Raw genomic sequence first — 14,915 nt, forward strand, 5'->3', positions numbered from 1 at the left:
ATGACTGTAGTTTCAAGTTTGTTCATGGCAGAATCAGGGGTGCCCCCCTTGGGACCCAGGGGAGGGGGTGAGGAGGGGTCCTAATGGGGCCTAAATTGTACATTTTTATCGTCTTCTTGAGAACCCCATGACCCATTTTCACCAAACTTGGCAGGTAGCATCCCTAGGGGGTTAGCATCTCAATTTGTTAAAATGGGCACCATGCCCCACCCAGGGGGCCCCCAGGGGTCCCAAACCCCCCAAATGAAGGAATCTTTATAAATCTTCTCTAGAATCAGAAGTTATAGAGCTGAGATAATACTATGAGTGATTACATTAATGACTGTAGTTTCAAGTTTGTTCATAGGAGATCCAGGGGTGCCCCTCTTGGGTAGGGGGGGGGGGGGTGGTTGGAAGGGTCCAAATGGGGGCCTGAATTGTACATTTTCATCTTCTTCCTGAAAACCTCATGATGGATTTTTGTCAAACTTGGCAGGTAGCATCCCTAGGGGGTCAGGATCTCAATTTATCAAAATGGGCACCATGCCCCACCCAGAGGGCCCCAGGGGGCCCCAATCCCCCCAAATTAAGGAATCTTAAAAACAAATTGGGCCTTTATTGTACATTTTCATCTTCTACTTGAGAATGCCTGGTCAAATTTTGGTAGAGCTGTGAATAATTTAGGTTAGTGACTGCGTGAAAGGTGAACTTGCGATACTCAGGTGAGCGCTAGACCCGCGGGTCTCTTGTTTTTTTTAGCCACGACCCACCTTGTAACAACATATCCCCCAAATAGGCGTTAGAGTGTAGCCTCTGTTTTTACTACTACCAAAGATTCTGCTATTACTACTTACTAGTCTACTAGACCTAGTGCCGTAGTGGTAATAGTACTACTACTAGTAGTAGTACTAGTAGACTACTACTACTAGTAGACTACTATAACTACTAACATTGTTAGTAGACTGCTACTAGATCTACTACTAGACTACTACTAGTAGTTTAACTTGTAAGCGCCGGCCGACGGGCCAGGCCACGGCCGGGACGCTCCCGCTTGCTTGCTGCGGCCGGAGTAGCCGCTCACTTTGTGAGCAAGCTGGGTCTGTTCTTCTAATCTATTTACTAGACGAACAGTTACAACTTACAATGTCAATCATGTAGAATACAGTACACGTATATCATTTCTAACGTTAAACTATATGGGGCATACCAGACATACCACTCTGTATTTCCCAGGCGATCGTTTCCGTGAGGTCTATTCTCGGGCTTGGTGCCATGTTCTTTATACGCTCTTGCACTGGCAGCAAGGGAGATGCAGCCCCACGATAACGTTCTGGTTCATCGGCTGCCTCTCCCTCCCCATCTTCCCCTTCAACTTCATGTGCCTCCTCTTCTTCTCCGCTATCGTCAGAGCTGCAGTCTTCATCATCATCATCAATGTCGAAGTTTACCCATATAGGGGAAGACATTATGCTCGAGGTACCAGGTATCTGTGCAAGCTAACTTAGTGATAATGTACGTGGTAATGCGTACATGTCGACAGTCAGTTGGTCGACCGGGAGCGCACATCCCGCGGGGCCCGGGCCTGGCCGGGCTAGCTATCGTGTACGCGCGTGTACCAAGTTAGTAATCTGAGTGCTTGTGCTGAGCGGCGTCTGCTAACTTGAGCACAACTCCGTGCTTATACGTCATCAATCGGTTCAGGGGTGTTGGTCACGTGACTATCTTTTTCGCAAAAGCTGTAACGGGGTCCTCCAAAAATGTGATATTTGGGGGAGTTTCTAAAAGCGACAAAAACCGGAACGACACTGATAACATATTTACATTGATAATCATGACATATATTTTACATTTCTTTTGCATATTAAAACATTTTGCAAGCATTTTATTAGGTCTTTAAACATCCATCGCTGACGTGTTTAACTAATATCAATCCACTTGTGCGTGTATGATGCAATCTTGTTGCCAGTGTCCTGGGAACGCCGTTCTACGTGATGGAGTACGTGGGTGGCAGAGTGTTCGAGGATCCCACCCTGCCCGGGATGAGCGTTGCCGAGAGACGCGACATCTACCGTGCCATGGTAGACGTGCTCTGCAAGATCCACTCGGTGAACATGAAGGAGGTGGGACTAGGGAACTATGGAAAACATGGTGAGTGCCTTTGCAGGAATATGCTGACTTCACCATTCCTCTTTCCTCTTATCACCATCACTCCATCCTTCATCATTATCATCATTTGACATCCATTTTTCTCACTCTGTGGTTCTAGTCTTTTTATTCCCCTCATGGTCTTTAGTCTAGGCTGCTCAGTCTATGATATCCATGTGGATGAGACCAGGGCCGTGTGGCATAAAAAGATGCAATCAAACGTAAATCAGACAATCAAACATAAGTCGGATATGTATCAGCCAATCAGAATTTAGTATTCAGAGACTTATGTTTGATGTTCTGACTTATGTTTGATCCAAACTTTTATGCAGCAGGGCCACGATAATTTAATGTCCTGTGGAGGTGTCTCTTCTCAGCCCTCGCAGGGTTCACTGTTAGGTATTGAACTACTGACCGAGAGGTGTGTAGCCCTTTTGTAGCCAGTGGCCTTCAGCTCTCCCCACCATATACGCATAACACACAGAGACTCCAACTCTCCTGCTTTTGGCGGGAAAAATCCCGCTTTGAGGCCATTTTCTCAAAAGCTCCCGTTTTCCTGCTCGAGTTTGAATTTCTCCCGCTCTAAGCCTTGTGTCTTGTGCTTCAGATGTATTTTCTTCTTCTAAGAGATTCAGCATTTTCCCGCCCAACATTACTTTCATCGTAAATGTTTAAAGATATGGGTAAGATAATACCGGAGAGCATCTACAACCCTAGAGCTTGCAGCACCCTTCAGCAAGCCGTGGACTCCAGCCGCGAGCAGGGGACATTGCACTTCACGCTCATGATGTGGGCTACGTTTACACAATATTGTGTTGGCCCATGTTCGTACAATCAGAGTCTCCAGAGGTTTCAGGCAGGAGAATCTTCCATTTTGATTAAAGATACTTTGGGTTGGAGTCTCTGTACCACCTCAGTCTTAGGGCAAGGACCCAAAAGTCTCAGTATTTTAAAAATCATAAATGTCATCTTCTCTGGATCCAGAAGAGGTATAGCCAGGTTTTCAGGTTGGTTGGATTATTTCTGTGAAGTATAATTTTACATGGCAGTGGACCAAAATTAGAGACTCAGTAGTGTTGGGAGTCATAGGTGGCCCGATTCATTCGCTGTCCGCCGGGGTACATTCGCTAACTGCAAACAGCACAGGTTAGCGAATATATGCATCAAGGCATACCCTCATCGGTATTGGTAGACTCCACTTGAAATTCTTTGGCTGTGTGTGTACTTGCACAAAGATCGGTGATAAAGCTAATTATACAATTCGTTACAGGGATTCTTGAATATATCCAAGTCGGGCCAGCCTTGCCCACTCCGTGGTATCCCCATGCTTCTGGTTTTTAAGCCCCCAAGAGAGGTATCTGTATAACAAACTGGGGAGCATGGGGTCCCAAGGACGTTTGTTGTAAATCCTTCTAAATCGTAGACTCTTACGTGTTCATCATTCAATTCCTGGAGCATATTTTTTTGTCTCTGTCTTGGATTTCACTTGTCAGTTCTCTCTCTCTCTCTCTCTCTCTGCTGTTCTGTACTGGTGATTTATTGCTGAAAACATTTAGAGGTAAAAAGAATGATAAGGTCTTCTTGTCCAGTGCTGAAAAAAAAAAAAAAAAACATGATTGTACTTGTTAAACTCTTTTGTCAGATTGAAAGGAGAAACGCATAAAGCAAGACAAAATTACAAATTTACTGCAGTCATGATCTGGATATTTTAGCAAGTTGAAGTACAGTTGAACCTCTCTTATCCGGCCTCCCTTTATCCGGATCTCTATTATACGGACGCAATCTCGCCATGATTTTTTTTTTTAAATAATTACGGGAGGAGAGGGGGATTCCCAACTCCTTGAGAACTCCTACACAAACACACATGAATTACATAAACTTGATACATTTCTTAATAATTATTTAGGTAAATCATCCCAAGAATTTATAAAAGAAAATTATTTCATTCTTGCAAACACGAACCTCTATTTTGGGGTCTGTTACTGAGTGTAACAATGAAAAGGTTGCAGTATACACATTACTACATGTGGTACTACAATGGGCTACATCAGTACATGTGTGTGTATATGTACATGTATAAAGCATTGAGTCTCCCGTATCCGGCCAAATCCCTTATCCGGATGAGCCCCGGTCCCGACATGTCCGGATACGAGAGGTTCAACTGTAATTCATCTTACAGCTAAAAGACTCATGTTTGGGACCCCCCCCCCCCCCCCCCCCCCCCCACACACACACACACACACACACACATTTTTATGATCTTGTCTTGGTTATTTGAGAGTTTGATCATTTTTTTTTCTTTCTTTGGTGAAGTCACGTAACGAAAAGCTTTTCATGTTTAAGAGTATACGACGTGTATGTCGTTCACCTTTGGAATATTCATAAATATACAGAAACTTGGGTGTTAGTGTATCAAGAGACAGTTTCCCTGATGAAAAATGGTGTCTCGAGTGTGAGGCTGTGGTAAATCCATTTTAGCGTCTGAATCAAATCTTTCAAGCATTAGATCAAGTCAGAAATGGATGTGTCATTATTATTAAATCAGAACATGAGGTCTACCTACTGTGTGTACATCTGTGTTAATGCCTGTCAGATCTTGAATGAGGAGCTGCCCTAGAATACCAGGTGTGCACATTTCTGTGCCTCTTATTTTTTTTTTTTTTTTTTTGTCATTCAGCTGTGTGCAAACCAACGTGAATATTAAAGGATCCCCGTCTGCATATGATTAGAGATTGAAAAGTGGTGATCTCCTATGATGGATGCCTTCTTCAAAAGCAGCCACACATCAGTACCCACAGGCCGGTGCCAGTGAGATTATAAAGAGCTATATTTGAACTAGAAGACTGCCACTGAGAAAACACTGACAAAAAAAAAAAGGAAAAAGAGAAAAGATTTGCAAAGGAGTTGTTTTTTATTGTACAAGTATCAAAGGACTTGTCCTTTTAGGTGTAAAGATTTTAAGCAAGCACTTGCTTTCCACCTCGTAGATTATCCCCGGCTTGCTATCAATTATGCTTGTCAGTACTGTCTATATATGTGACCCTGCATCACAAAACAAACAGAAAGTCGCCAGACATGAAATTGTAGTTAAGAGCATATTCTGAAAGAGCAGACTTTAAGCTTTAAAATGATGTACAACTCAAGTCAAATGGACTCTCCAACCTATCTAAATATTGGAGAGAAAGCACACACTCAGGAAAAGTGTGAACTGAGAAAAGAGGCTCTGAAATACAGTGTCTATTCAAGCGTTTAAACCTTTACCAGCTGTGCTAGCTGTGCGATGAATGGGACAAAAAGAAAACATGATGTAAACCAGCGGAGTAACAACAATGAAGGGATTATCAGATGTAACTGAAATTGAGCATGCCTTATTAACACATTCTGTCCATAATTAATGCCAACTTTCAAAGCAGTAGCATCATCCTTTCAAAAGTTGTAAGAGTTGAAAGTGAAGAGTGTGTACAAGGTTTTTAAGAAATGAAGAGGGGACTCTAAAGGCACACCTATTCACACTATTCTACCAAAAAATGTTCAAGATAAACTGCTAAAAAACACACTTCCTGCCCGTTTTATGATTCCAAATTTTAGCATAATGTAGAAGAAGACTTGCTCTTTCAGAAAATATGAAAAAGTCAAGAACGGCTAGGTTGACCCATTTCACCTATTTTCAGTCTTCACACAAAATCAGTGTGTGCGACTTTTTGTTCGTTTTGTGATGCATGGTCACATATTGTCTGTTTAAATGTTTTTTGTATGTGCTATTACTCCCCTGTAAATTTAATAATTTCTGTCATTTAATGTGATCATTTATGCCCTGTTTGCCAGAATTATTATGGAAAGGAATTTTCATTCTAATTCACATTCAAACTGAAAATTTGGCAGCAAAGTTTGGCAGCAAGTCCCAGGGTCAAAATCTTGGCAAGGCAGTCTTTAGAAGAATTGTAATTTTCAATATTATTCCTTTTTGTCAGTCTGCAGCTACACGTGTACATGGTGCAAGTCCGCATTCAGAGCTGCTGAACATGAATCAAGCATTTTTTTTTTCTTGGCATGCATTTAAATTGACCGTTATTAATTGCTCTTATTTTCATGCTCGTTGTTGCTGAATGACGTCAACATTTTGTTACAGTGATGATTAGTACTGCATTTGGACTGAGAGAGTCACTTGCACTGATTTGATTACTATTGCTCATATGTATATGATGCTGTCTTTCATACTCCCCATGTCCCACATGCTCTGACAAGATATTTGTACTTTGTGTTTTTTGAAACTGTAATGTAGACAATTACTGTACTGTGCAGTCAGTAAGATTTTGTTGTTGTTGTTGTTCTAACACTGTTTATAGGCAAAAACAAAAATGATAATGATAATGATAATTGCTGGCAGTGAACAATTATTTTTGCCCCAGAAATTAAACGCTCGAATCATCAGTCCCATCTTCGCATGTTATGTTTCATATCGCATGGAATGTCATTCACAGGCCTTGGAGTAATCACACGGCTCACACACAGCATCGTGAATATCACATGGCAAAATGTTCCCCCATTCACAGTGAAAGATATGTCTTGAAGGCCACTGTCATTTGATGGCTTTTTATGTAGTGGTCTAGGTTGGCAGGGTGCATGAAGCTCACATGGCTTGAAGCTGGCAGTCACCTCTGGCATATACAGTATGTCCACAAAAAAAAAAAAAAAATACAATCAGATTTCGCAATGATAACTTCCAATGTGATTAAACTGTCTGAATGCTTTTTCAGGGTCTTCAAATACAACATCTTACAATTTAGCTATATTTTGCAGAAAAATCCATTCAATTTGGTTATTAAAGTATTCACAGAGAAATGTGGATCATTGTTATAAAGCTTGATATGGGTCTGATTCTTCCAAGTTTAGCACCTGGATGCTCTTGGAACTGCCTATTAATGTGGGAACACAATAGACAGAACTTGCAGGGAATGGACTCCTGACATGCTCTACGAAACCACTAATTTCTCTCTGAACACAGAAGCAAATTGGATGGGGTTTTCTTTAAGATGTGGGTAGTAAGTTATAGTTTCATACCCTGAAATTGTATTTGAATTGATTCACTATTTTTAAAGTTATCATTGTGGAGGGTCCCGTTGTAATTTTTTTTTTTTTTTTTTTTGGGGGGGGGGGGACATATGGTATGTAGACTAGAATGGCCAAGGTTTGGTGGAGCACCTGGTTTGGTTTAGCTGCACATTTGTCATATAATTACCTTTTTAGCCACAGCTGATGGAGGGAAGAGGAGAGAAGAAGAAGAGATCTCTAGAAGTGATGGACAATTCTTTTTTTTCCAGTGGTTCAGTCTTTTCCATCCCTTTATTTAGCTCTTATTGTCGTTCTTACAAAGTATGCATTGTTTCTCTTATAAATGCTATGCATTCAGCCATACTGTACATGTATTTTGTGCTACTGTAAAACCAGAAAAGTTGGCACACATTTTGATTTCATGAATTTCACGAGAGTCGAGATTCACGAAATTAGAATGCAGCCTGCAAAAGTTCTTGCCTACATTACGTGCACTGAATGCCAGTGACAATTCGTGATAATTTCATGGCAGGAAAAAAGTTGTCAGCTCCAATTCACACAAATTTCATGTCGTGAAAATATTTTGCTTCACAGTATGGTCCTACTTAACTTCTTTATTCATATGCTTTGTATTATGTATTGCCTTTTGTTCAGTAGAAATGTAAAGTGATCCAATTGAATTTAATCTTGATTAACTGAATATTAAACAGTAGAGTGTACTAAATTATTTCCTTAGAGATGTGTAATGAATGAGACTTCCAGTTATGATAAAGAGTGTTTAATGGGTGTGCTTACAGTCACATTATTTGATTTCCAAATTCTGCTGTATTCTTTTATCAACCCTTTGATTGACTTTTTCAAGGAAATGGATAAAAATCACATGAGATTTCTCATCTATTTGTTAGTAACATATTATTATTATTATTGTTATTATTATTGTCATTATTATTGTTGTTATTATTATTATTATTATTATTATTATTATTAATTATTATTATTATTATTATTATTATTATTATTAGGTGATACGCTTTTAGCGTATCACCTATTGTGTTTGTCAAAATCTTCCTTTCTTTCTTTTTATTCTTCTTTCTTTCTGGCACATTTTGTGTCGTGAATATCTCAACATTGACATGACGGAATAACATGACATTTTCAGTCAACATGTCTCATGACAATATCTAGCCACAATAAGGTTTTCATGACAGTAACGTATCTATGACGTCATCTAGGCGCCATTTTGTGATTTTCGGACATGTTACATGATCGATCATAACTTCATAACTAAAGGACATTTCTGTATCAATTTCGGTGGACATAAAGTTCAGGTCACGCTCTATCTTACTTTCTAATGCTAATTACCAAGGACATCTTTACGCGCGCGTTCGCGCGCGTCAAACTTTTTAAAGGCTCAAAACAACTTCCCAATGGGAAATCTCGAAGTTTCAGACAATTTTAACCGTTCCGCGCGTAGGCGTCTGTCCGCGTATTTTCGCGCGCAGTGCGCGTAAGCAACATGAAAATGCACATTTTTTGACAGATTTGGATTCCTGATACATTAAGTAACAATATCCATTGATTTTTGATCAATTTTGACCTATAACAAAGGAATGCGCTGGCGTCAAAGTTGAAATTTCGTGTGCGCGTCTATGTGGAAATATAGCGAAAAACATGTCTTTGTTTATTTCGCCACAGCTCTTTAAAACGTCAGGTGACCCTATGTTTTTATTGCATATTACAAAAGCATATGAATTGAAAATAACGTTTCAAGTACCAATATTTCCCTAAATACATTATGACGTCATCATATCATCATCTGAAATCAAAAAAGTGGAATTAATTTTTTTGAGGTACTGTTTCTGACATTCATTTGCTCGTATCTCTGTTGTTTAAGCTCAATATTATCCCAAATTCAGATATGTTGTACTTTGAACATTTGCCTTTCAGGTCCAAGTCATGGTTTGAAATTTGATGACGTCATCATACCTTAAATTGTGATTAAAGGTAAAGATGCAAAATCGGACAAGTTTACGTGTTATGTCTATGGGAGGTGATTTTTTTAAAAACCATACATTGACTTGACAACGTTTAAGCACCTTTATCTCAGATGATTTTGCTTCATTTCCTCTGAAAATTAAGTATGTTGTAGCTGTGACAATAAGCTGCAGTAATCATGCATTTTATTCTTTGAAATCTCCTCATCAGGTTGACAATTTTGCAATTTAAAACTGAAAATGAGAATGGAATGCGGACGAAACGATTCCTGATTCATCTTTCACGTACATAAGTTTACGTTCCTCTAATTTTCTCGTCGAGACGTATGGCCGAGTGGTTAGAGGTGTCGTCACAGAAACGTGAGGTTGCACACGTACGGGTTCGAACCTCACAAGAGCACGAAAGAAAATAATAACTTTTTTTTTACTTTTTTTCTTCAATGGAGTACTACACCTTCGTCCATGTAGAAGTCACGTTCGCATGTAAACACACCTATACGCACACACTCACACAGTATCCCTTTGTTTATCGTTGGAGACTGCATTGCTTCGACTGCTGCAAAATATTGCAGGCTGGGCTTTTCAAGCTGATCATGGTATATTGTAACAAAATGAAATTTGTTCATATCAATTCAGTAACACAATGTAGTCGTGGTTACTTTGTGCTGATTTTATACATGTAAGAAGCTATACATTGTAAAAAAAGGTATTTGAATTGTTCCTTTAAGTCAGTCTTCTGTATTGATGATTATTTGTCAATTAGTGGTTTTTGTGGAGTTTCAGATAATGATAAAAAGTATGTATGATAAGTGCAGCGATACTTTCTACAGTTAGTTCAAAGTTGTGTTACAGAGGTTTGATACATACATTTAGCATTGTGTTTGTGTGTCCACGTGTGTATACAGGTTGGCCATATGGCACATTCTAGACAATAAATCTTAATTAATTAGCAAACGCGATCAGCTATGGAACTGAATATGGTACTAATGTATGATGTTCATGATTCTCATTAAACTGTGACGAGTTTAAAGAGATAGCTTAACTGTGTGTAAAAATAAAGCAATAATAAGGAAATTTTAAGGGAATTTGATAACCATGCCTATAATAATTTCATACAGGTACTAATAGCTGCCTCATATTCGTGTGATTGATCGTCATGTCAATAGCAAACTGACAACGTACGATTAATATATTATACATTAAACAACTGTCTTTCAAATCCATATCGATGTTTTCTAGTTTGATGACGTCATCATACTTTAAATTGTGATAAAAGTAAAGACACAAAATCGGACAAGTTTACGTGTTATGTCTATGGGAGGTGATTTTTTTTTAAACCATGCATTGACTTGACAACGTTTAAGCACCTCTATCTCAGCTGATTTTGCTTCATTTCCTCTGAAACTTTAGTATGTTGTAGCTGAGACAATAAGCTGCAGTAATCATGCATTTTATTCTTTGAAATCTCCTCATCAGATTGACAATTTTGCAGTTTAAAACTGAAAATGAAAATGGAATGTGGACAAAACGATTCCTCATGTATCTTTCACATACATAAGTTTACGTTCCCCATATTTTCTCGTCGAGACGTATGGCCGAGTGGCTAAAGGCGACGTCTCAGAGACGTAAGGTTGCGGGTTAGAACCCCACAAGATCACGAAACAAAATACTTAGCTATTTTACTTTTTTTCTTCAATTTTGTATTACATATTCGTCCATGTAGAAATCATGTACGTATATAAACGCACCTATACACACACACAGACACACACACACACGCCATATCCCTCTTTTTTGTGTGTTGGAGACCACATTGCTTCGACTGCAGCAAAATTTTGCAGGTTGACTTTGTCAAACCGATCATAGTATGTAATGACGACGACTGAGGTGTTGTACTTTGAACAATTGTCTTTCAAGACGATGTCATTGTTTTGTAATTTGATGACGTCATTACACTGAAAATTGTGATTAAAGGCAAGGTATCAAAACCAGCCGATTATAGGTCTTATGTCTGCGGGACGTATTTTTCCCAAGTTGCCAGAAATGGCATAGCGACCTCAGTCGTTACAAGGCCGCTTTTCCGTCTAGCAATGCAATAGATGTTCACACGGCCACGTTGGTTGAGTGGGCATTGACTTTCCCCCTGTTATATCTATACATTGTTTTTTTTTTTGTCTTACCATTTCCGTGGATGACCCGTGGCCGAGTGGTTACAGAAACGGTTTCGCATGTACGCTCAATATAACTTCAAGGTGCCTATATCACATTCTTTTCTTTGTCGATCACAGATGACTGTCATCTGATGACCACAAGCGTATCACCTAACTCGTCCTCAATGTGACGAGTTTTCATGTCTCGTTTTTTATTCTTCTTTCTTTCTGCCACATTTTGTGTCGTCAATATCTCAACAATGACATTACGGAATAACATAACATTTTCAGTCAACATGTCTCATAACAATATCTAGCCACAATAAGGTTTTCATGACAGTAACATATCTATGACGTCATCTAGGCGCCATTTTGTGATTTTCGGACCTTGTCACATGATCGATCATAACTTCATAACTAGATATCATTTCTGTATCATTTTCGGTGGACATAAAGTTCAGGTCAGGCTCTATCTTACGTTTTAACGCTAGTTACCAAGGTCATCATTACACGCGCGTTTGCGCGCGTCAAAATTTTAAAAGGCTCAAAACGACTTCCCAATGGGAAATCTCGAAGTTTCAGACAATTCTAAGCGTTTCAAACATTTTCTCGCGTGCGCGTCCGTCCGCGCAATTTCGCGCGCAGAGGGCGTAACCAACATGAAAATGCAATTTTTTTGACTGATTTGGATTTCTGATACTTTGAGTAACAATATCCATTGATTTCCGATCGATTTTGACCTATAACAAAGGAATGCACTGGCGTCAAAGTTGAAATTCCGCGCGCGCGTCTTTCTGCAAATATAGTGAAAAAACATGTTTTTGTTTATGTCGCCATAGCTCTTTAAATCGTCCATTGACCCTATATTTCTATTGCATATTACAAAAGCATATGAATTGGAAATAACGTTTCAAGTACCAATATTGCCAGGAAAACTCATGACGTCATCATATCATCATCTGAAATCAAAAAAGTGGAATTAATTTTTTTGAGGTACTCTTTCTGACATTCATTTACTCGTATCTCTATTGTTTAAGCTTAATATCACCCCAAATTCAGATATGTTTTACTTTGAACATTTGCCTTTCAAGTCCATGTCATGGTTTTGAAATTTGATGACGTCATCATACTTTAAATTGTGATTAAAGGTAAAGACGCAAAATCGGACAAGTTTACGTGTTATGTCTATGGGAGGTGATTTTTTTAAAAACCACACATTGACTTGACAACGTTTAAGCACCTTTATCTCAGATGATTTTGCTTCATTTCCTCTGAAAATTAAGTATGTTGTAGCTGTGACAATAAGCTGCAGTAATCATGCATTTTATTCTTTGAAATCTCCTCATCAGGTTGACAATTTTGCAATTTAAAACTGAAAATGAGAATGGAATGCGGACGAAACGATTCCTGATTCATCTTTCACGTACATAAGTTTACGTTCCTCTAATTTTCTCGTCGAGACGTATGGCCGAGTGGTTAGAGGTGTCGTCACAGAAACGTGAGGTTGCACACGTACGGGTTCGAACCTCACAAGAGCACGAAAGAATATAATAATTTTTTTTTAATTTTTTTTCTTCAATGGAGTACTACACCTTCGTCCGTGTAGAAGTCACGTTCGCATGTAAACACACCTATACACACACACTCACACAGTATCCCTTTGTTTATCGTTGGAGACTGCATTGCTTCGACTGCTGCAAAATATTGCAGGCTGGGCTTTTCAAGCTGATCATGGTATATTGTAACAAAATGAAATTTGTTCATATCAATTCAGTAACACAATGTAGTCGTGGTTACTTTGTGCTGATTTTATACATGTAAGAAGCTATACATTGTAAAAAAAGGTATTTGAATTGTTCCTTTAAGTCAGTCTTCTGTATTGATGATTATTTGTCAATTAGTGGTTTTTGTGGAGTTTCAGATAATGATAAAAAGTATGTATGATAAGTGCAGCGATACTTTCTACAGTTAGTTCAAAGTTGTGTTACAGAGGTTTGATACATACACATGCCGTCAATCCCTCGTTTGAGGCGAGTCCCCAACCGGGGTGTACCCAAAGTGGGGTGCGTATATTTGTCGTTTGGGAGTTGGGAGTCGAAGTACTTGTACCAGGGAGGTGGAAGAAACGGCCCTGCTTGTCCATTGCAAATAAACTTTCTGCTCAGGCGTGACAAACCTGGAGGCCAAGCCAGGGTTTGATGACTCCAGCAGCTGTCGTATTACGTAAGAGCATGATAAGGATATCTGCCTGTGGCAGACCATTCAAAGTGAACTCAATTTTCTCTATCCTTTTTAAAGTTTTCAATTTTATATTCTATTGAGAAATTCTATGGTCATCCATTTTACATTTCGAACGAAAAAAATTGACCCGTAAATAACGAAAATACAGGAATAAGAAGGAGAGCATTGCCAGTTTGCCGGTGCTATTTGGCAGTGAGTTACAACGGGGAGGTGAGACTACTCCCTGGTTACAATCAGCCTGCTGACTGGATCGTTGAGAAAGCAGCTGTCGTATTACGTAAGAGCATGATAAGGATATCTGCCTGTGGCAGACCATTCAAAGTGAACTCAATTTTCTCTATCCTTTCTAAAGTTTTCAATTTTATATTCTATTGAGAAATTCTATGGTCATCCATTTTACATTTCGAACGAAAAAAATTGACCCGTAAATAACGAAAATACAGGAATAAGAAGGAGAGCATTGCCAGTTTGCCGGTGCTGACAATGTGCTATTTGGCAGTGAGTTACAACGGGGAGATGAGACTACCTCCCTGGTTACAATCAGCCTGCTGACTGGATCATTGAGAAAGAGAGAGAGAGGGAGAGAGAGAGAGAGGGAGAGCGAGGGGGAGAGAGGGAGGGAGAGGGGGGAGAGATGGGGGAGGGAGAAGGGGAGAGCAAAATGGAATGACAATAGTTCCGGTCACTACAGTACAGGCATGCTCTGTTTGCATACGCTGAATGTCTACACTCACACACACACACGTACACACACACACACGCACCATGGAGCTACATGGCCCATGCCAAAACCAAAACAATCTCCTCCTCTCGCGGTGCCCCCCCCCCCCCCTCCTGTGGCGCTGTGGCGATGACTGATGCTTAGATTAGGCCAGGGTCAAGAAACAGGTGTTTTATATCTTTGACTTTAAGTCATTGATTGCCAAGATATGCACTGGCATTATTTACTGGGGTGTAGCCTCTTCAAACGAGAGATTTGCGTCATGATTTAGCATTGTGTTTGTGTGTCCACGTGTGTATACAGGTTGGCCATATGGCACATTCTAGACAATAAATCTTAATTAATTAGCAAACGCGATCAGCTATGGAACTGAATATGGTACTAATGTATGATGTTCATGATTCTCATTAAACTGTGACGAGTTTAAAGAGATAGCTTAACTGTGTGTAAAAATAAAGCAATAATAAGGAAATTTTAAGGGAATTTGATAACCATGCCTATAATAATTTCATACAGGTACTAATAGCTGCCTCATATTCTTGTGATTGCTCGTCATGTCAATAGCAAACTGACAACGTACGATTAATATATTATACATTAAACAACTGTCTTTCAAATCCATAACGATGTTTT

The 14,915-nt window shown here is 39.4% G+C and overlaps 1 protein-coding gene across 1 annotated transcript in view; it reads left to right on the forward strand.

Annotated features, from left to right (window-relative positions):
• Positions 1-14,915, forward strand: part of LOC139732877 (acyl-CoA dehydrogenase family member 10-like) — a 67,298-nt gene that overhangs the window by 33,652 nt on the left and 18,731 nt on the right. Inside the window, exon 6 of the mRNA XM_071643715.1 lies at positions 1,946-2,127. Within this exon, the coding sequence (XP_071499816.1) occupies positions 1,946-2,127 (182 nt within the window). The remainder of the gene's footprint in view (positions 1-1,945; positions 2,128-14,915) is intronic.

This window comes from Diadema antillarum, unplaced genomic scaffold (genome assembly GCF_040938485.1).
Source record: "Diadema antillarum isolate AM-2024a unplaced genomic scaffold, OU_Dant_1.0 seq00000454_RagTag, whole genome shotgun sequence".
Classification (NCBI taxonomy): Eukaryota; Metazoa; Echinodermata; class Echinoidea; order Diadematoida; family Diadematidae; genus Diadema; species Diadema antillarum.